This window comes from Thalassophryne amazonica, chromosome 8 (assembly GCF_902500255.1).
Source record: "Thalassophryne amazonica chromosome 8, fThaAma1.1, whole genome shotgun sequence".
NCBI classification, from domain to species: Eukaryota; Metazoa; Chordata; class Actinopteri; order Batrachoidiformes; family Batrachoididae; genus Thalassophryne; species Thalassophryne amazonica.
The window spans coordinates 71433293-71456591 of record NC_047110.1 but is presented as its reverse complement, the minus strand read 5'-3'; the positions used below and the strand labels follow the sequence as shown (position 1 = coordinate 71456591).

Here is a 23299-nt window from a genome sequence, read left to right as displayed (position 1 = left end):
CAGACAGCAGGAAAATATTCCCTATGGTTCCTGTGTGCCACTTCAGGAGGAGGTACTTATTTAGTACTTATTATTACTCACGTAAAGCACCTTGAGGCATCGATGTTGTGATTTGGCACTATATAAAAAAAATTGAATAATAATAATGGAAGATATTTAGTCCAACTTGGTTTATACTTATCTGATGTATTTTTAATGCTCACTTGCTGAACACTGCTTGGGTTACAGCACAACCAGTCAGAAGTACAGCTGACTGCAAATCTTGGCAGAATAAAATGATAATAATATTACCCTCCATAGGCTGGTTCTTGGTGAAACTATGTAATATGGGTAATTGGGAAGGATCTGCTGGCTACTTTCATTCAGCTTTGGAGTCCACAGCCCTTATTTTTTATTTTATTTTATTTTATTTTAAAGCTCGCAGATCCATCAAGAGTCCAAATATGGGCATATTTGGACTCTTACATATGTCACAGAAGTCTGAAATGCGCAGTTTCACATTTAAATTGTCCATGTTGCATAAGAAAATCATGGAAAGACATAAAACTGTGAACTTTTTAACATGTAATCTTAACTGTATATAACTAAAAAGTAGATCAAAAATAATAATCATCATAGAACAGCTTTAAATTATATGTATTAAAGCATAAGTTTGAAAAGCATCAAGGAAACTATCTACAACACAGAGATTTGTTTCATGGTCATGGTGAATTATAAGACTGTTCATTTGGTGAACCCGTTTTAAAGACCATTTTCTTTGATGTTAAGAAGAAAGAAACCATGAAGTATGTTATAGCAAATATACTTGCAATATGTGTCCCTATAGTGTGCTGTCTGTTTTCTGGCACGTAGAGTATGCACAAAACAAAAATGCAAAAATGCAGACAGAGCACCAGGCCTTGTCCCACATGGTGTTGATTTATGACAGAGCATTTAAATATGTCCTAAAATTACACAGGCCTAAATTAATGCTGTGTCTTTCATAATGGATGATTTGTCTGGTGTTGAGCACAGCAGATTCCTGACATACTGGGAAAACAAGCTGCAGTTTGATCCACAGTGAAAATAATGGAGCTGCTGCTTAATGAATAAATAAATAAAGGATCTTGAAAACTAATCAGAAATAATGCCAGAATTTCCCTGTGGTGAAGACGATCAGTGCCAAAGCTTGGCATTAGAACCACAGCTTCCTTGCCTCTCGGGTTCCGGTGACATTTAATGTTTCTCTGTGGCTTCTGGTTTCAGTGCTGATTGCACCATGCACAAGAAAGCTCAGGCTAAAAATAATCACAGGTAATGGCTTTGTGAATGCTGCCTTTGTGAAAGCCACTCAGACATCTGTCAAGTGTTCCTTCCTGACACAGAAGCTGTTTCACTCCATGTCAGTGTGTTTGGCTCTGTCCTTTTGTTGGGCGTGCAACCGTAGGTTCAGTTGTGTGCACCCACTTTGCAGAGCTGACCGATGCGAGCGTGTGTGGCCTTCCCAGCATGCTCTCCATCCATAGTGTTCTCCCTGAAGAACAGGTAGACCTTGTCATCTTCTGGGTTGTCGCTCTCTGGAATCAGATGAATGTCCACAAACCTGGGATCTGAAGTGTATAACACAGACAAAAACAAAGATTTGATGCAAACAAAAAATGAAGAATGTTGAAATCAACAGTGTTTCACAAGTAACTCAACAGGCCCATCTGTCTTTATTTTGTTATGTCATTACACGTGTGAAAACATGTCAATGTGGCCCAGCATAGGAGGTTCACTGGTCCTCATCTTCATCTGATCCCACAATTTGACAGCTGAATATGAAACACTTATTACAGAGTTAATTATAGATATCCCGTGGACTTGATTAATCCTATGCTTGCCCTGCTAAGACCCCCATCACACATAGCACGAATGAGGCTGAATAGCATCCCACTGAAGAACTGACCCACACTGTTGAGGTGCAGTCTAAAAACGTCAGACAGCAGTCTCACATCAGTTGACACGGCCGGGCCCATTCACATGGCTGCCTCAAATGTTTTGCACATGTTCAAAACACTGTTGGCGCAGTCAAGGTGGGACAGCCATCAAACGGCAGACTATGTGCAGCCTGAGCGCAATCTCACTGCAATCTATCTACATATTCACATGGTGTCAGAACAGCATTCGGGAAGAATCTGATCACAGTCGGTGGAACCCCGAAATGGATTGGGCACATCAAATCCTACCAGCATGTCCCGCTTGTGCCAAGTACATGCATGTTCACTGGATCTCATTCAGGGAGTGCAAAGGAAATGTCAATATGCAACATGTATGTGGCAGGCATCCATCATGTGAAGTGGACGTGAACACTGCGCAATCAAACAAAAAGCACCATCTGTCTGTGAGTCAATGTGTCATTGTGCGTGACAAAGGCTCGGCGCGGCACCCGCAATGCAGCTGAATGGGATGTCACCCCCGTAATAAACATATTATGACACGTTCACCATTTAACTCTTCGGAAGAATGATGTGGAACTGTTTCGCCAGCCCATGACACCATAAATAAACATGTAAACTCCTCTCTAGTATGGCCCCAGGTGCATGTCACAGCCCAGGGCGGGTAGTGGCCAGGGGCTGGAGCCTGTGGTGAAGTCCCTCTCCCCCCAACAGCTCCGTGTGCTGACCACATTAGTGCACAAATGCCCATCCACCATGGCACAAATATATCCCACGTCATGCGGCATGCCGATATGCCAACCGGACAGTACAGCACACATGCCCTCTGTGTACTTTGCATGCTCATCACACCGCAATCGCTATGCTGTGTCCGTGAGCACAGTGCTGACAGTCCGTCATGTGTGGGACACATGTCCATTCTGCCAGCGCAATGTCCTGCTCCGAAGTCAGTGAGTGCGAGGGAGCGAGCGGGCGAGCAAAACAGTGAGGGAGTGGGTGAGTGAGCAAGTGAGTGACCGCACTCGAGCGCATCCATCCGGTATCTTTCTCTCCCAATGACATCTCAATTATTGCCATTTTTGCAGTTTCAGACTTAGCCTGGTTCGTGCACATGTCGGCTATGTGTGACAGGGGTCGAATCTCAGGGAACAAATCCAGCTCATCCTATAAGTGAATATGCTGTGAAGCATTCAAAGAAGTACAGATTGTCTGCATGGGGTATGACTCCTGGGCCCCTGAGGCCCCCCACAAACAAAATCTTTGGCTTACCATTTAGCCAGCGGGAGTCATGCTGCTCTGTCCTGATTGGATGATGTTTACCAAGAGTGCGGAAGATTGCAAAGTCTCTCCCCATGAAGTCAGCTGATGTCCCAGCGTATAATTCTCCATCTGACAATGAGGAAAAATATATACAGTTTTACAACACAAGTCATCAACTCATTGATCACAATCTCCTTGCACATCTTTATCATGATACGTGTGATGTTATGCAGCCATACAACTACAATCAGGCTTGTATCCACATATTTTATGCATCAGCAACAAGACCAAAACATGGCTGTGTTCACGCCATTCATTCCTGTGTTGTTTGTTTCCATCAGTGTTCAATCAGTCTGATTTTATCGTTGTTGCTATTGATGATTGAAACAAACATCAGCGTGACGTCCCACCGCCATCTCAGACAACCTGTTGAGTTGATGAAGATACATGTACCATCAAATGCTTTGATGCAGTGTGCAAAGGAGAGTGAGTCATTACAAAATCTCTCATTCCACACATCTTTTAATCACTGTGTCCCATCCTAGAAAGTTAACAGACTTCATGTGGGGAAAAAGGCTAGATAGATAAATAAATACTTTATTGAAATTTTGCCCCAAAGCAAATTGTGGCTTGCGGCTTGTGTGTATCAATCTTGAATCATTCCCAATACAAACCATCACATCGTGTGAACAGTTTGAGGCAGGACAGTCATCTGCTGTCACATATTTACATACAAATAAATGTGCAACACCTTTTCACATTTAAAATACAGATTTATTTTTCAAGAAAGTCAGGCTGGATTTAATTAACTTTAACACCATACATGTTGAGAGAGATGGAGAGAGAATTAGAACAGAAATAATTTCCACTGGGTTGTGTGACATTGTGGCTGTGTTATCTGAGAAAGTAACATAGTAACTGCTGTGAAACAATCAGAAAATCAGAAACTGTTTACTTCTCTGATTTAGTGCAGTTCTGTGCAGAAACTGTTGGTCTCACTGACTGATCAGCACAGCTGCAACAAATTTATTAACAATCCAGCATACACCAACCAACCAGCAGGTGCATACATGTCGACGGGATATTACAGGGGGAAAATCATCTAGTGCATCCAATTTCACCAGATGCAAAAGGGGTTTACCCTCATTATAAACCTGATTTGTTAAGATCCCATATAATAGGTGCTAACTTTTTTGCGTTGGGTTGGACAATGTTTTGTGGGTGATTTGCTCAGAATAATTGTGCACATGAGAGCTGGTGGCAACATGACATAGACATCAGTATGTAAATGAGTAATTTATATATGTTAATTAATTAACTGTAATTTGATTATGGGTACAACTACAAGATAAGATAAGACTTTATTGATCTCACAGTGGAGAAATTCACACGTTATGTCAGCTCTTAAAAAAACACACAAGATGGGTCCGAGTAGAGGAAAATGTGCATCAAACAGCGTGTGCAAGGATGAGCAATAATAATAATACTTGTAACTATACAATAAAATAAGAAAATGAGGTAGAAATAGAATATATATATATAAAGTACATATAACTCAGCCACATGGGGTGTGCAGCCAGTACATTCTGAGTGCCGGTCCCAAGCCCGGATAAATGAGGAGGGTTGCGTCAGGAAGGGCATCCGGTGTAAAACAAGCCAACCGAACTATGCAGACTCAGAATCGAATTCCCATACCGGATCGGTCGCGGCCCGGGTTAACAACGTCCGCCACTGGTGCTATTGCCCAACAGGGTGCTGGTGGAAATTGGGCTACTGCTGGGCGAAGACGATGAAGAAGAGGAGGAAAACGTTGCCATGAACAGCGGGAGAAGAAGAAAACTAGAAGGGTAGAAATGAGAGTGGGGACTTTGAATGTTGGTAGTATGACTGGTAAAGGGAGAGAGCTGGCTGATATGATGGAGAGGAGAAAGGTAGACATATTGTGTGTGCAAGAGATCTAGTGGAAGGGAAGTAAGAGCAGGAGCATCGGCGGTGGGTACAAGTTGTTGCACCATGGTGAGGACAGGAAGAGAAATGGTGTTGGGGTCGTTTTAAAGGAAGAGTATGTTAAAAGTGTGTTGGAGGTTAAGCGAGTGTCTGACAGGGTGATGAGTGTGAAGTTTGGAAATTGAAGGGGTGATGATGAATATCATCAGTGCATATGCCCCACAGGTTGGTTGTGAGATGAAGGAGAAAGAAGATTTCTGGAGTGTGTTAGATGAGGTGGTGGAGAGTGTGCCCAAGCATGAAAGAGTGGTGATAGGAGCAGACTTCAATGGGCATGTTGGTGAAGGGAACAGAGGTGATGAGGAAGTAATCGGTAGATATGGTATCAAGGATAGGAATGGGGATGGACAGATGGTAGTTGATTTTGCAAAAAGGATGGAAATGGCTGTGGTGAATACCTACTTTAAGAAAAGGGAGGAGCACAGGGTAACATATAAGAGTGGAGGAAGGTGCACACAGGTGGACTACATTCTTTATAGGAGATGCAAGCTAAAAGAAATCACAGACTGTAAGGTGGTAGCAGGAGAGAGTGTCACTAGACAGCACAGGATGGTTGTTTGTCGGATGACTTTAGAGGTAAAGAAGAAGAAGAGAGTGAGAGCTCAACAAAGGATCAGATGATGGAAGCTGAAGGAGGAAGACTGTTGTGTGAAATTTAGCGAGCAGGTGAGAGAAGCACTGGTTGGAGGGGAAGCAATTTTGGACAACTGGAAAAGTACTGCAGATGTGGTGAGGGAGACAGCTAGGACAGTACTGGGTATGACATCTGGACAGTGGAAGGAAGACAAGGAGACTTGGTGGTGGAATGAAGAGGTCCATTAAAGCATAAGGAGAAAGAGATTGGCGAAAACGTTTTGGGATAGTCGGAGAGATGAAGAAAGTAGACAGGAGTACAAGGAGATGCGGCGTAAGGCGAAAAGAGAAGTGGCAAAAGCAAAGGAAAAGGCATATTGCAAGCTGTACAAGAAGTTGAATAGTAAGGAAGGAGAAAAGTACTTGTACCGATTGGCCAGACAAAGGGACAGAGCTGGAAAGGATGTGCAGCATGTTAGGGTGGTAAAAGATGCACATGGTAATGTGCTGACAAGTGAGGAGTGTGTGCTGAGAAGGTGGAGGGAATATTTTGAAGAGTTGATGAATAAAGAAAATGAGCGAGAGAAAAGGCTGGATGATGTGGTGAGAGTAAATCAGGAAGTACAAGAGATTAGCAAGGAAGAAGTGAGGGCTGCTATGAAGAGGATGAAGAGTGGAAAGGCAGTCGGTCCAGATGACATTCCAGTGGAGGCATGGAAATGTCTAGGAGAGATGGCAGTAGAGTTTCTAACCAGATTGTTTAATAAAATCTTGGAAAGTGCGAGCATGCCCGAGGAGTGGAGACGAAGTGTGCTGGTTCCTATTTTCAAGAACAAGGGTGATGTGCAGAGCTGCAGTAACTACAGAGGCATAAAGCTGATCAGCCACAGCATGAAGTTATGGGAAAGAGTAGTAGAAGCTAGGCTTAGAAAACAGGTGAAGATCTGTGAGCAGCAATATGATTTCATGCCGAGAAAGAGCACTACAGATGCAATGTTTGCTCTGAGAATACTGTTGGAAAAGTACAGAGAAGGACAGAAAGAGTTACATTGTGTATTTGTGGACTTAGAAAAAGCTTATGACAGGGTGCCAAGAGAAGAGTTGTGGTATTGTATGAGGAAGTCTGGAGTGGCAGAGAAGTATGTTAGGGTAGTGCAGGACATGTACAAGAATAGTGTGACAGCGGTGAGATGCGCAGTCGGAATGACAGGCTCATTCAAGGTGGAGGTGGGATTACACCAAGGATCAGCTCTGAGTCCTTTCTTGTTTGCAGTGGTGATGGACAGGTTGACGGATGAGATCAGACAGGAGTCCCCATGGACTATGATGTTTGCAGATGACATTGTGATCTGTAGTGAGAGTAGAGAGCAAGTTGAGTCTAGTCTGGAGAAGTGGAGATATGCTTTGGAGAGAAGGGGAATGAAAGTCAGTAGAAGCAAGACTGAGTACATGTGTGTGAATGAGCGGGAGCCCAGTGGAATAGTGCAGTTACAAGGAGTAGAAGTGGTGAAAGTAGATGAGTTTAAATATTTGGGGTCAACTGTTCAAAGTAATGGAGAATGTGGTAGAGAGGTGAAGAAGAGAGTGCAGGCAGGGTGGAGTGGGTGGAGAAAGGTGGCAGGAGTGATTTGTGACCGAAGAATATCAGCAAGAGTGAAGGGGAAAGTTTACAAAACAGTAGTGAGACCAGCTATGTTGTATGGTTTAGAGACAATGGCACTAACAAAAAGACAGGAGGCAGAGCTGGAGGTGGCAGAGCTGAAGATGGTGAGATTCTCTTTGGGAGTGACAAGAATGGACAAGATTAGGAACGAACATATCAGAGGGACAGTTCAGGTGGGACGGTTTGGGACAAAGTCAGAAATGCCAGATTGAGATGGTTTGGACATGTGCAGAGGAGGGACCCAGGGTATATAGGGAGAAGGATGCTGAGGATGGAGCCACCAGGCAGGAGGAGAAGAGGGAGACCAAAGAGGAGGTTCATGGATGTGCTGAGAGAGGACATGCAGGTGGTTGGTGTGACAGAGGAAGATACAGAGGACAGGGTGAGATGGAAACGATTGATCTGCTGTGGCGACCCCTAACGGGAACAGCCGAGAGACAAAGAAGAAGATATAAATAAAGTACATATGCATATATAAACATGATTGGAATTGAAAAAAAAAATTCACATACCAGTTTTCATTCAGTTTATTGCAATTTATTGCATAAAAGTGACCTTAAAGTACATCAGTGACAGTAAGGATCCAGAGTTGCACTAAAAAGTACTTTTTACTAAGCGCAGAAATGCGCAGAACTGTGGTCCATCTGTTATGCATGGAGACATTTGTTCTTAATGAAACAAGCACAAGGTAAACTGTTAATTATTTACGTATGCCTGCAGTTTAATGAACATTTATTTTAATTCTCTCTACGAGGAGGTGTCAGCATCTCGGCTGCTGAAACAGCAGTCTGTCACGCATAATAATTTAACACCCAGGTTACAAATGCATATTATACATATGCAGTCACAACTCACTTTTTCAGACTTGGGTAGATACACTCTAAATTGCATATTCATGAAGGCAAACATACAATATGCACGATTTTGTGAATTGGAAAGATGCAGTCCTCAGTGCACACCTTCAGTAAATCAGCACACACTTTTTTTTTTTTTTTGCAGGAGCAATGGCGTTTCTGCACGTTATGACACACGCAAACTGAGTAAGTCAAACCCTATATCTATCTGTAAAGCAAGATGTGTATGTTGCTCGCATATCTCTCTGACTGTTTATCAGATAGGCCTCTTTCAGATATGGCTTGCACATGGCACAATGATGTGCATTCTTTATTATGACAATTTTTGGGATTCATTTTATTTTGAAGTCATCATTATTGGCACAAGACGGAACCTTCTCACGTGCCACCTTCGACAACGATCGTCAACAAAGATGAGTCACTCTCTGCCTTAAACACATGCTTATCTATCAAGGGAGAGACGGAAGAAATAAATTAAAGAAATGAATAATACACAAACACTGAGAGATATGCAAGCCATAGACACACAGACGCTTCTTGCTTTATTATCACAAGGCAGAACGTTCTCACGCACCAGCTTCGACAAAGATCATCAGCAAAGCTTCCTCTTTTCTATAGGAACACATGCTTCCTACAGGTACTGCACTGGTGTTGTTTTAATTTAGAGCTGTAATTTTAGTGCAGCAGATAAGAGAATATTTAGAGCGAAATCCTGCAAATGGTGATAAAAGCATCAAATTCGGCAGAAATACTCCTCAGACAATCCTCTTTTGAAAAAAACGATTGGCCACTTGAATTTTCAATCATGGTCAGGTAGGGGTCAGTTGAAGAATTACACAGAGGTCAAAATTAAAAGATGCTCCAATCATATTGAAAAATATTCCACATTATTTGCCTGATCATAAAGATTCCAAAAAGGTATAGTTTGGACTATCTGTGACTCAGTTCTATGGAGTTACGGGATAAAAACAGCAAGAATGGTGACAAAGGTCAGTTTCATTTTGAACATGGGTCAAAAGTTAAAGTTGCTCCAGTTTTGGTAAAAAGTGATGCAAATTACTAGTTGAGTTAACATGGTTTTAAAAAGGAATAGTTTGGACTATGTATCATCCTTACTTATCACGTTACGGGGTAACATAGACCTTGTTTGACCTTTACTTTGGAGACCAAGCATTCAGCACTGTCAACACTATTCCATTTATTAATCCTATTAGCTCAACCAATAACTTGCAACACTTTTTACCAAAATTGGAGCAACTTTAACTTTTGACTCCTGTACAAAATGACACTGACCTTTGTCACCATTCTTGCTGTTTTTAGCCCATAACTACATAGAATTCAGTCACAGATAGTCCAAATTATATCTTTTTTGGAATCTTTATGATCAGGCAAATAATGTGGAATATTTTTCTATATGATTGGAGCATCTTTTAATTTTGACCTCTGTGTAATTCTTCAATTGACCCCTACCTGACCACCGATTGAAAAGTCAAGTGGCCAATTTTTTTTTTTTTTTTCAAAAGAGGAGTGTCTAAGGAGTATTTCTGTTGAATTTGATGCTTTTATCACCATTTGCATGATTCTTTCACTTATCTGCTGCACTATTTATTGTTGAAGAGGTTGGTGACCACTATACTATATTATCACTGGATGTCAAAATAAGTGAAAAGACATGCAGTGATGCAGCTGCAACAGCTGAACCGTCCAGAAACTCAGCTGCAGAGGTGCACTTGGAGACTTGAGTGACCACAGACAGTGACTGACGTGATGAACATAAGGAGTGTGAAATTGACATTAACGCAGTAGTCAAAGCTTTGATTGGTGGTGAGGGGTGTTTGAATGGATGGAGAGACCTGCCAGAGGTGTGAAGCGGGGGAGTACATAATAACACTGGTGAGAGAGAAGAGAGAAAGACCAGAGGAGATGAAGGGTGACGGGTTGGAAAATGGCCATCTGTTAGGTTAAATGGTGTGATATAACACAATGTGACCGGCCATAATTGGGGGTAGACATGCTCAAACAGTCTTGCTTTATAAGCCAAAACCTGGGAATTTAGTAAACAGAAACTCAAAGTGTCATCTGCCATGCACGCCCAGCACTTTCAAGTGGCATTCAGATTGAAATAGAGTTTATAATCATGCCAATGAGAGGTTCTACGTAAGTAAACTCAAACTACAGAGCAGATCAATGTTTAATGACTGACAGAAGCGTTGAGTTCTACAACTGACATTTACTTTGGACTCAGTATATCTGGTAAAATTAAAGAGTAACACTGAGGGTGTTCTCAGGTCTCTCATGTTTTTATATGCCCTTAATGTAACACACAGAAAATCAGTACACTGTGTCCGCTCTTAAACTCACCAATTAGCATGGAAGCAGTGACGAGTTTGGGATCGTAAGGACTCTTTCCGCGCCCATTTTCTGTGTGAGGCCCCAGTCTGAAAACACTGTCCTGGACACAAAGAAACACAAAATGTAAAGTGTAATGACTGAAATGTTTTGCATGTCACTTTGCATCAAAGATTTATGCATTCATCTGTAATGAAGTGATGCATTAGTTCAGTACAAGGAGAAATCAGATTTGTTGAAAGTATGGTTGATTTTTTGTCTGGTTAAACATTGATAAAGTTGTTTTTTTGTTTTTGTTTTTTATCTCATTCACAGACAGACACACAAACATGGCCGATTACAATACCCTGCTTCATCAGCACACAGAGAAAAAAGATACATTAGATGTATTAGCTAAGCATTTGTAAAGCTGCTCTTGGCGCTATAAGGCAGACCCATTATTATGACAAAAGCACCCATCATTTCTATGATTGGAACCCATCCATTCTTCTGTTCACTTGCTCAGTTTGTGGCACCAGCAGCTCCTTCTGGGAGATATCAGGATATTTCTAAGCCATATGGGTCTTCTCTTGGATCCAGACCCAGCTGAATGAGACTGGAAAATCTCCAAAGGGAGGCATCCAAGAAGCATTCTAATCAGATGCCTAAATAACCTTCATTCAGCAAAATCAAACTCTTTTAGCCTGTCTGTCACTTTGACTCCAGTTATCTTGTACAAAGACACTCATTTATGTCATATGCACCTATGATTTAATGCTTTTAGTCATTGGTGAGGGTGGGGACTAGGCATGTGCCAGTGTGAGGGCCACATGGGCCAGGGCTGCTCAATGACACCCCAAGTCCACCAAATTTGTTTCCAAATGCAAACAAAGACTTCTATAAATCTACATAAAAATTTCCCCTCCAAATAAACTTTGAAGGTGGTTTAACATAAAAACTAATTTGATAACGTTTTTCAAGCTTGCCTCCCAAGCAGAAGGTCCCTGCCTCAAGGCCACCTGCGCCCCATTCACCATGTACATCTGGAGCTGCAACAAAAAGGGCATCTGGCATAAAACGTGCCAAGTCAACATGTAGATCCATGGAGTGTATAGTTTGTTCACAAGCCTAAACTTGTGGTAAGTGTACTAATTCAGTACATATTGGGACTAAATTGTCCAATTTTTTAGTCTAAAAAGTATAGTATATTTTCTGAAGTAGGTCAAGGTAACTTTATTTGTACCCAAATGTAGATTTGGTTTACAGTGAAGTGAGTTGGCTTTCTCCACCCTCACAGATAACACTTAAAACACGATAAAAACAGTGACAACAGTGTTTCATCCAAAAAGACAGGAATCAGTGCAAGCAAGTAAAATATAAATAAATAAAAACATTCTAGCAGATAAAAATTGGGATAAGAATCAATAAATAAATCAATAAAACCTACACAAAGAGCTATATTACATGAGTTAATTCCATAAAATACTTGCTCCATTGACCAATCCGATGCCTGCAGGATCAAAGCTATCTCTATTGCTTGCTTTTACAGACCTGCAGTTTATATACGTGGACTGATGGAAAAAGCTGAAATTCACCATGTGAGTGAGAGCCACTTTTCAAAATAACTATACTTGAAATGTAAGAGAAGTAAACTTTCAGTGCATAAGACATTTTACTTTATACTGCGTTATAAGTAATTTAAAGGAAATAGTTATGTACCTGTAGTCCAATTTGAGTTTATGAAAGTACACTTCACAAGGAACATTCATGACTTTCCAATCTGACAGGAATTTAAACGAATGATACTCTGGTCTCAAGTCTACCTGTCCAACCACTAGACGAGAAACTGAAAATCAAAGAATAGTGTTGTGAGGCTGGGCGTGCCTGGCTGTCTTTTGTTTCTGTCTTCTGTTTCTGTTTTTTGTTTTTCCTTCCAGGTGGCACGCGTTTAGGAATGAGTGGCTGTGTGGCTGAGTTTTCAGGACCTCACCCTGATCACCTGAGGCTGATCATGTGCAGTTCATCAGGACTCACAGCTGTGGTGCATCTACACGGATTGGAGCATGGTGGCATTTAAGTCTGGAGTACACAGTGTGTATTTGCCAGAGACGCGACCTTGTGACCAGACGGGTGAGATCGTCGCCTTGAGAGCCATCTCATCATTATGGATGCAGAGAATGTCCAGGTTTGATGCCATGGTCTGTGAAAGACGAGGGGGTGAGGTCTCACGCTCGTCAGCACACTTCCTGAGGTGCGTTAGGTTTTGTGACTAACATTTGTACAGTCAGTAAATGTGGTGTCCCTCACACCTTATTATATTGAGCTGTTATGTTAGTCGTTTATTCAGCTTCCACTGCAGTTGAGTATATGAACTGGGTGTTCCATGCCTGCAGGGTGGGAAGCTGATTAAGTGATTAAGCCAGGAAGTGTTTGCTGTTTATGTACACCTTTGAGTGGTCTCTCTGTGTGTGGAGTGTGGACTCACATGATGGTTTCTTCTTTCACAGACTTGGTTTGTCGCGGCCACCTGGGGGGTGTCGGCGGGGTCCTTGGGTCCGAACTGTTTCTGGCTCCGGACCGTTTGTGCAGCTGGGAGCGCACCGTAATCCACCTCGCAGACCGCGCACTTATTTGTTTGTACTTTCTTCACATCACTGTTATGTAATTAAATTTTGTTATCCTTTGTACCGTGCTCTGCTTATTTCATACTGGGTCCTTCAAACGCTGGTCAGTTCTCCGTCCTGCGTCCGACACATAACAGTAGTCTCTGGCCAAACATCACGGACCCAGCGGTAGCGGTAGTCCGACACATAACAAATAGTAAAGCTTGCATAATATACAAGTATAAGGAAAATATTCCTGGGCATTCCCATATACATGGCGGTATATGCAAACTATACTCATATTTTTATGTGTACTTGTCAGTATATGCAAGCACATTTCAGTATAAATATTGGCCAAATATACTTAAACCTTTCTGTATACTTTCCAGTTTAAGCAAAGTATATTTTAAGTATAATCCATTAAGTATATCTGTGATATGTACACAAGTAAACTGCAAGTACACTTGCTTGTTTCTAGTTTAAAAGATCTATAGTACTAGTAAATGTGGATAAAGTTATTTTTTGTTTTCCCAGATTTGAAATGTAAATTGAGAATTGAGCTACAATACTCAAATTCTTCACCATGACAGCCTGAAGCAATTCCTTCATTCCTGCTGATGCTACCTTAATTTGGCTATTGATCACTTTCATACACTAAAACCAAACATACATGAATTGGATTTCAGTCATTTTGGGATGGAACATATTCCCAACCAGGAAGAACCATACCACCTCAGATCTGGCAATACCTACTCTCATCTCAATCACTTCCGCCTAAACAGCAAACTGCAAACCAACCCAATGAAGACATCAAATTTTAAACTACTTTTGATCACATCTGGACATTACAGTTTGATTTTACTTATTACTTTATTTAAAATAAGCTGGATATAGCTGGAGAGATACTGGATGTATATACATTATTTTTGGAATAGTACTACTAAAACAAATAAAGAAATATAATGTACAGCAACAAAAGAGAAGAAATGTAAAGTAACACTGATGCACTTTAAAGTCATGTTTCTACAAACACACGTTGTAAGGAGCCAGAATAAATATAAATAAATAAGTTAGAAACCCCACAACCCTCTCTGTGACCTTGTCATAGAAAACTAATGAAATGCACATTTGTAGGTTATGATTTATATCAATACACTTTTTTTCAGATGCCTGTAATTGTCTGCAAATAGCAGGGTAATGAAAAGGAAAATAATATGACTGAGTTTTTATGAGTCTGACTCAGTGACATTTGAAGGAGAAAGGAGCAATATCCTTCTCACATTCTCAGATGAATACACACACACATAGAGACAACACACACACTGCAGTTCCTAAATTACAGTCATAAACTGCAAATCCTACAGGCTATGAAACTTTAAATTTAATTTTCCATCTTATTTTGATGAATGAAATATTTTTTTTTATTCCTGATGCCTGTTACTGAAAGGAGAAACCACTCACCCTCACATAAGAACTGCTGATATTTGCCAAGTATATAATAATAATAATAATAATAATGTGTTTAAGGCAAAAGAAATATTTAATCAAATGAGGCATAGAAGTCAAAGTAGTTTTTACCTCTGATTTTTTGCCGACCTCCAGGTAAGCACACACGGGGTGAAAGGCTCCTGTTCCACAGACATAAAGATGGGTCTGGTTGAAAGGCTGCAGCACTTTGATGAAGTTTGAGCATTCCCTCTTATGAAACAGAGCCAGAAAAATATAAATAAATAAAAAAAGCCAATCAATTTTACAACTATTTAGCATTTTACATAACTGTCAGGCTGTGCGACTATATGTCCCTGCACACTCCTGAAAAACAGAGCACCAGACCCATTACACTCTCGCTGTGGGTGGTGAGCCCGTATGGAGGTGAACACAGGTGCCATCATGTACATAAAATGCACAATTGTGACTTGACAAAAAACTAAAATAAATGACAAAACCGTCACCTTGGTGCTTCGTTGCTTCACCTCAGGGAGCTTTGGCAGCTTCTGTGTGCTGTGTGCACTGACATATTGGTGTTCATTCATTAAAAGACCAGAAATGCTAATGAAGTAACTGTATAAAGTAACTTTTCAATGTAACTGTGGCAAAACTGCTGCTTACCCTACGGTCAGTCACATTAGCTACAACTGATTGCAACAAGCACTTGGTGTTTGTCACTTGATGAGTATTCCCCAGGCATGGCCAGCTTGTGGTTACATACATGGTGTCACAATGTTTAATGATAGATCATAAAGGATTTGAAAATGTGACATTGTCACTGTCAGTTTTTCCTACATGACTACTTAACAGAACCAAACATCACTTGGTTTTAGTCTAACGTCTTTCACTGTAACGTTTCTGTGTCAACATCTTTGTAAAATGTCTTGTAAAGCACTTCATTTGTATTATCTGATTACAAAAACAGCACATTTAGATTTAGAAGGGTTTATTCCTCAGTGACATTTACAAAATAGAGGAGAACAAATGTGAAACAGATTTATACTAAAATACAGCTGTTTCGGGGTGCATTCAGAAATCTTTGAATATTTTGTTTGGCCGAGCAGCCAGCTGATGTCACTCTACTCCACTTGGATTGGCTGTGCTGCATAGCCCAGCATAAAATAGACTTTGGTTTTTTACCTGCCAAGCTGGCAACATAGCAACTGTTGTCTCTTGTCACTGCAAAAAGGACACAAGATTGTTGATTTGCCACTGTCGCTTGTAGCTAATGTGACTGTAGGGTTATGAATGATAAGGTGTACCTTATGGTGTGCCTCCTTCTGCACTAATAACACATGGCTGAATGAGAGCTGACCTCACATTAAACTTGAATATGTCATTATATATTCAGATAAATCACACAAAGTAGAAGAGATTATGCTTCCATGATCTTAACTGGCTTCACTGGGTCCACAGCAGAAAGCATTTGGTTTCATTTTAACAGATGCCTTCACTGTAAATGCTAACATACAAATGAATTAAGTATGATAAGTGAATGTTATGGGCTTGAATGTGATATTAAGTATAATGCAAAAAAGAGTACTGTACTTATTTGTAGATCTAAAGAGGATAAGGACCTTTGTTTTCCAGACTTTTATTTGTCTGGACAAACACTAAGAGTCTGTGGTGACACGAAATACTTGGGTCACTTTATAACAGACAAGCTTTGTGATGAGGATGATATCAATCGCCAGCACCGAACACTTTATGCCCAAGCCAACATTTTGGTGAGAAAATTTCATATGTGCACAGAAAATGTAAAAATCCAGCTGATCAGGACCTACTGCTCACCACTCTACACAGCACCATTGTGGTGCAAATATAGGAAGACGACATTACAAAAACTTAAAGTTGCCTATAATGATGCTTTTCGCATTTTATTGAAAAAGCCCAGGTTCAGCAGTGCAAGCCTGCTGTTCTGTCAGGCACATGTCAACTCATTTGATGCATGGAGAAATTTAATGTACAGATTTGTGTGCCGGCTAAATGATTGTGAGAACTCCCTTGTACAGACTCTGGTGAGACCCTGTGTCAGTTCTGTGGAAGCACTGGTACAACAGGCTTTTATAAACTGTATGTTTTGTGTGTTATTGTCTGTATTGTTTAAATATTATTATTATTATTATTTTATTTATTTGTTTTTTTATGGACTTTGAGTTTGAAATAAAGTATACTACTAATGTATCTAAGTTAACATAAATTACTTTTTTTAAGGCAACTACTTTGCATATTTTTTTAAGTAAAGTCAACTTATTATATTTTATAGTGTTTGTCTGATTTACACCCTGTGGGCAACTTTATGAGTAGTCTTCTTTGTCTTTCGGCTGTTCCCGTTAGGGGTCGCCACAGCAGATCAATCGTTTCCATCTCACCCTGTCCTCTGTATCTTCCTCTGTCACACCAACTACCTGCATGTCCTCTCTCAGCACATCCATGAACCTCCTCTTTGGTCTCCCTCTTCTCCTCCTGCCTGGTGGCTCCATCCTCAGCATCCTTCTCCCTATATACCCTGGGTCCCTCCTCTGCACATGTCCAAACCATCTCAATCTCGCCTCTCTGACTTTGTCTCCAAACCGTCCCACCTGAGCTGTCCCTCTGATATGTTCATTCCTAATCTTGTCCATTCTTGTCACTCCCAAAGAGAATCTCAACATCTTCAGCTCTGCCACCTCCAGCTCTGCCTCCTGTCTTTTTGTTAGTGCCACTGTCTCTAAACCATACAACATAGCTGGTCTCACTACTGTTTTGTAAACTTTCCCCTTCACTCTTGCTGATATTCTTCGGTCACAAATCACTCCTGCCACCTTTCTCCACCCACTCCACCCTGCCTGCACTCTCTTCTTCACCTCTCTACCACACTCTCCATTACTTTGAACAGTTGACCCCAAATATTTAAACTCATCTACTTTCACCACTTCTACTCCTTGTAACTGCACTATTCCACTGGGCTCCCGCTCATTCACACACATGTACTCAGTCTTGCTTCTACTGACTTTCATTCCCCTTCTCTCCAAAGCATATCTCCACTTCTCCAGACTAGACTCAACTTGCTCTCTACTCTCACTACAGATCACAATGTCATCTGCAAACATCATAGTCCATGGGGACTCCTGTCTGATCTCATCTGTCAACCTGTCCATCACCACTGCAAACAAGAAAGGACTCAGAGCTGATCCTTGGTGTAATCCCACCTCCACCTTGAATGAGTCTGTCATTCCGACTGCGCATCTCACTGCTGTCACACTATTCTTGTACATGTCCTGCACTACCCTAACATACTTCTCTGCCACTCCAGACTTCCTCATACAATACCACAACTCTTCTCTTGGCACCCTATCATAAGCTTTTTCTAAGTCCACAAACACACAATGTAACTCTTTCTGTCCTCTGTACTTTTCCAACAGTATTCTCAGAGCAAACATTGCATCTGTAGTGCTCTTTCTCGGCATGAAACCATATTGCTGCTCACAGATCTTCACCTGTTTTCTAAGCCTAGCTTCTACTACTCTTTCCCATAACTTCATGCTGTGGCTGATCAGCTTTATGCCTCTGTAGTTACTGCAGCTCTGCACATCACCCTTGTTCTTGAAAATAGGAACCACCACACTTCGTCTCCACTCCTCAGGCATCCTCTCACTTTCCAAGATTTTATTAAACAATCTGGTTAGAAACTCTACTGCCATCTCTCCTAGACATTTCCATGCCTCCACTGGAATGTCATCTGGACTGACTGCCTTTCCACTCTTCATCCTCTTCTTAGCAGCCCTCACTTCTTCCTTGCTAATCTCTTGTACTTCCTGATTTACTCTCACCACATCATCCAGCCTTTTCTCTCGCTCATTTTCTTTATTCATCAACTCTTCAAAATATTCCCTCCACCTTCTCAGCACACACTCCTCACTTGTCAGCACATTACCATGTGCATCTTTTACCACCCTAACCTGCTGCACATCCTTTCCAGCTCTTTCTCCTTCCTTACTATTCAACTTCTTGTACAGCTCGCAATATGCCTTTTCCTTTGCTTTTGCCACTTCTCTTCTCGCCTTACGCCACATCTCCTTGTACTCCTGTCTACTTTCTTCATCTCTCCGACTATCCCAAAACTTTTTCGCCAACCTCTTTCTCCTTATGCTTTCCTGGACCTCTTCATTCCACCACCAAGTCTCCTTGTCTTCCTTCCACTGTCCAGATGTCATACCCAGTACTGCCCTAGCCGTCTCCCTCACCACATCTGCAGTACTTTTCCAGTTGTCCAAAACTGCTTCCCCTCCAACTAGTGCTTCTCTCACCTGCTCGCTAAATTTCACACAACAGTCTTCCTCCTTCAGCTTCCACCATCTGATCCTTTGTTGAGCTCTCACTCTCTTCTTCTTCTTTACCTCTAAAGTCATCCTACAAACAACCATCCTATGCTGTCTAGTGACACTCTCTCCTGCTACCACCTTACAGTCTGTGATTTCTTTTAGCTTGCATTTCCTATAAAGAATGTAGTCCACCTGTGTGCACCTTCCTCCACTCTTATATGTTACCCTGTGCTCCTCCCTTTTCTTAAAGTAGGTATTCACCACAGCCATTTCCATCCTTTTTGCAAAATCAACTACCATCTGTCCTTCCCCATTCCTATCCTTGATACTATATCTACCCATTACTTCCTCATCACCTCTGTTCCCTTCACCAACATGCCCATTGAAGTCTGCTCCTATCACCACTCTTTCATGCTTGGGCACGCTCTCCACCACCTCATCTAATACACTCCAGAAATCTTCTTTCTCCTTCATCTCACAACCAACCTGTGGGGCATATGCACTGATGATATTCATCATCACCCCTTCAATTTCCAACTTCACACTCATCACCCTGTCAGACACTCGCTTAACCTCCAACACACTTTTAACATACTCTTCCTTTAAAATGACCCCAACACCATTTCTCTTCCTGTCCTCACCATGGTACAACAGCTTGTACCCACCGCCGATGCTCCTACTCTTACTTCCCTTCCACTTGGTCTCTTGCACACACAATATGTCTACATTTCTCCTCTTCATCATATCAGCCAGCTCTCTCCCTTTACCAGTCATACTACCAACATTCAAAGTACCCACTCTCATTTCCACCCTTCTAGTTTTCTTCTTCTCCCGCTGTTCGTGGCAACGTTTTCCTCCTCTTCTTCATCGTCTTCGGGCAACTTTATGAGTAGTAAATATTATTATTGCAGTAAGTAACCCACTAAGTATGTGGGTTACTTACTGCAATAATAACATGTGTTATGTTTTATTTGGTGCACATGCAGTTGAACTGTGAACACGTAGCACAAGTTCCATCCCCAGTACTTTACAATAACATTTTCTAAAATCAAATATAACATCGTCATTCGTCCTATAATGATAGCTTTACGTGGATGTGACAGTGACAAAATCATTATACCTTCAACTATTTGTATCATTAACATGAAGTTTGTTTTTTTTTATGGGAGAAGAAGAGGCAAACTGAAACATTTACATCAGTATGAAGCAGTCTGGAATTGTTATACTTATCCTTTTTTTTCCTGAAATGACTTAGTGTGCATTGACAAGAAAAAACAACTTTGTGATTTTTCTTGTGATTTTTGTGCACCTTAGCGAAGCTCTTCTGGAGGTGCAGTTTTATCCCTTCACCCCATCTGTGCTTCACAAACAAAACTACTTTCAGCTCATAAAGCATTGTTTGTACTCTTTTATTTTTACTCTACCCTTAAGTTTTATTCTTCTCTAATCACCTCAAAGGACATCCCATCCATCCATCCCACCACATCTATTAAAAGCAAAGAATAGCACAGCATCGACAGCTTTGGCAATGCCAGGCCGTGAACTGAGGCATAAATAGTCTTTATATTCCAGCGCTTTGCCACGGAGTCTGCTGAAAACAGATTTCATAAGAGTCTGTGGAGAATAAAAATATTTTTACTGTGATTACAGTTTCACCTCACCACAAAAAGCTTTTCTGGGCAGGTTTGTTTTGCCACTCGATTGGAAAAGTACATTTGTGATTTGAATGTTATACATTAAAAAGTAACCCTGATGCAACGATCAACGTGAAAGAATTGATTATATTTTATAGTAAAATAAAGCAGACATTTTGAAGTGACAGCGAAAGGGCAAAATCATGACACAGACTTGATAATGGGTAGTTTTAATTCTCACCGAGAGATCTTTTCCTGCCCACTTGCACTCATCTCTCCGGGTGGAAGAAGCTAACCAAGGGATCTGCAACACAAAAGTAGTTATAGTAGTAGTCAAAATAAAGAAAAACACCCCAAAAATGGCTTTTCCAGTATATATGTGTCAGTGTGGTTGAGTGTATATGATGGTTGAAGGGTCACAACGTGATTTGTTGTCCACTTTGTTTCAGTTTACTCCATTATTCATCCAGGTGTGCTGAAAGCTGGCTAACATGCTTGGATCAGGATGCGATCATGTGCAACAATCCTGATCTGAAATATTCATCAAGCACTTTTCTAAGGAAACAAAAAAGCTGCTCTCAAGATGAACCGTGGGCTGGTCCTTGGAAGAAGATGCACATACGAGGGCTGTCCATAAAGTATAGGTCCTTTTTATTTTTTTCAAAAACTATATGGATTTCATTCATATGTTTTTACGTCAGACATGCTTGAACCCTTGTGCGCATGCGTGAGTTTTTCCACGCCTGTCGGTGACGTCATTAGCCTGTGAGCACTCCTTGTGGGAGGAGTCGTCCAGCCTCTCGTCGGAATTCCTTTGTCTGAGAAGTTGCTGAGAGACTGGCGCTTTGTTTGATCAAAATTTTTTCTAAACCTGTGAGACACATCGAAGTGGACACGGTTCAAAAAATTAAGCTGGTTTTTGGTGAAAATTTTAACGGCTGATGAGAGATTTTGAGGTGATACTGTCGCTTTAAGGACTTCCCACGGTGCGAGACGTCGTACAACACTCCCAGGCGCCGTCGTCAGCCTGTTTCAAGCTGAAAACCTCCACATTTCAGGCTCTATTGATCCAGGACGTCGTGAGAGAACAGAGAAGCTTCAGAAGAAGTCGGTTTCAGCATTTTATCCGGATATTCCACTGTTAAAGGAGATTTTTTTAATGAAAGACGTGCGGGCGGATTGCAGCATCGGCTCGCAGCCGCCGCGATGCTCCGCCACAGGAAAAACACCTCCGTTGGAAACCTTAAGGACAAGTTGGAACATGTCCAGCTGTTAAACAATTTCTCATATACTCACTCCACTGAAAGCCATCAAAAGCTGCCTGGATTTTACAAATGGTTATCAACACGGAGGTGTTTTTCCTGTGCTTCCGCACCGCGCCGGCCGCATTCCGATGCGCGGACCCGTCCGCATGTCTTTCATTAATAATTAATTAACTAATTACTAATTAAAATCTCCTTTAACAGTGGAATATCCGGATAAAATGCTGAAACCGACTTCTTCTGAAACTTCTCTCTTCTCTCACGACGTCCTGGATCAATAGAGCCTGAAATGTGGAGGTTTTCAGCTTGAAACAGGCTGACAATGGCCCCTGGGACCGCTGCACGATGTCTCGCTCCGTGGGAAGTCCTTAAAGCGACAGTATCACCTCAAAATCTCTCATTAGCCGTTAAAATTTTCACCGAAAACCAGCTTAATTTTTCGAACCGTGTCCACTTCAATGTGTCTCACAGGTTTAGAAAAAATTTTGATCAAACAAAGCGCCAGTCTCTCAGCAACTTCTCAGACAAAGGAATTCCGACGAGAGGCTGGACGACTCCTCCCACAAGGAGTGCTCACAGGCGAATGACGTCACCGACAGGCGTGGAAAAACTCACGCATGTGCACGAGGGTTCGAGCATGTCTGACGTAAAAACATATGAATGAAATCCATATAGTTTTTGAAAAAAATGAAAAGGACCTATACTTTATGGACAGCCCTCGTATGTATCATGTATGCACGGCAGGTAGAACTTCAGTCAGAAATGCAACCAGTCTTACAGTCATAAAGAATGAATGGATGCCATACACAATAAAACATGGCTGACGTTAAAAACCACACAGTTTTACCCTGCTACTTGGTTTTACCTGTGTATAGTCTTTGCTGATGTTGAGAAGGTTGAAGGAGAAGATGTGGTCCTTGGCTCCAACCACAAGTCTTCCTTTCTCCTCATCTAGGAGGAAGGTGTGGTAAGATGAACTGTTATCCACCCCTTCAAATGTCACGAGATTGTTAGATTCTAACATATCTAGAAGAAAAAAAGGAGAGAAAACATAAGGAGAGAAAATGTAAGGATAATGTAATACATGCTTTATTTCTGTAACTGTAGATAATAAAAAACAATAAGGATTATTTTTAGCTCTTGATTGAAGCACATTTTCACATACTGGCAGTTAAATTGGTCAATGCATTACTAAGTGCATTGTCCATTGGCACTTGTGCTTATCCCTGGATACTATTGCATGAAGTGGATAAAAGGCTACAAGTCACCCTGGATGGGACACCAGTCCTTTACAGGTTACTTTCCCACCCAAGGCTGGTACCCATTTACAGCTGGGTGTCCAAGAACATAGACTATTTCAATTTATTTAATTTACAAAGCGCCAAATCACAACAAAACTAACTCAAG

The 23299-nt window shown here is 41.3% G+C and overlaps 1 protein-coding gene across 1 annotated transcript in view; it reads right to left on the bottom strand.

Annotated features, from left to right (window-relative positions):
* sema3ab (sema domain, immunoglobulin domain (Ig), short basic domain, secreted, (semaphorin) 3Ab) overlaps positions 1–23299 on the bottom strand; it is a 72291-nt gene that overhangs the window by 16850 nt on the left and 32142 nt on the right. The window contains exons 2-7 of the mRNA XM_034176634.1: positions 22758–22918; positions 20872–20934; positions 14783–14902; positions 10635–10725; positions 3186–3305; positions 1447–1589 (exon numbers count right to left, since the gene is read on the bottom strand). Of these exons, the coding sequence (XP_034032525.1) occupies positions 1447–1589; positions 3186–3305; positions 10635–10725; positions 14783–14902; positions 20872–20934; positions 22758–22918 (698 nt within the window). The remainder of the gene's footprint in view (positions 1–1446; positions 1590–3185; positions 3306–10634; positions 10726–14782; positions 14903–20871; positions 20935–22757; positions 22919–23299) is intronic.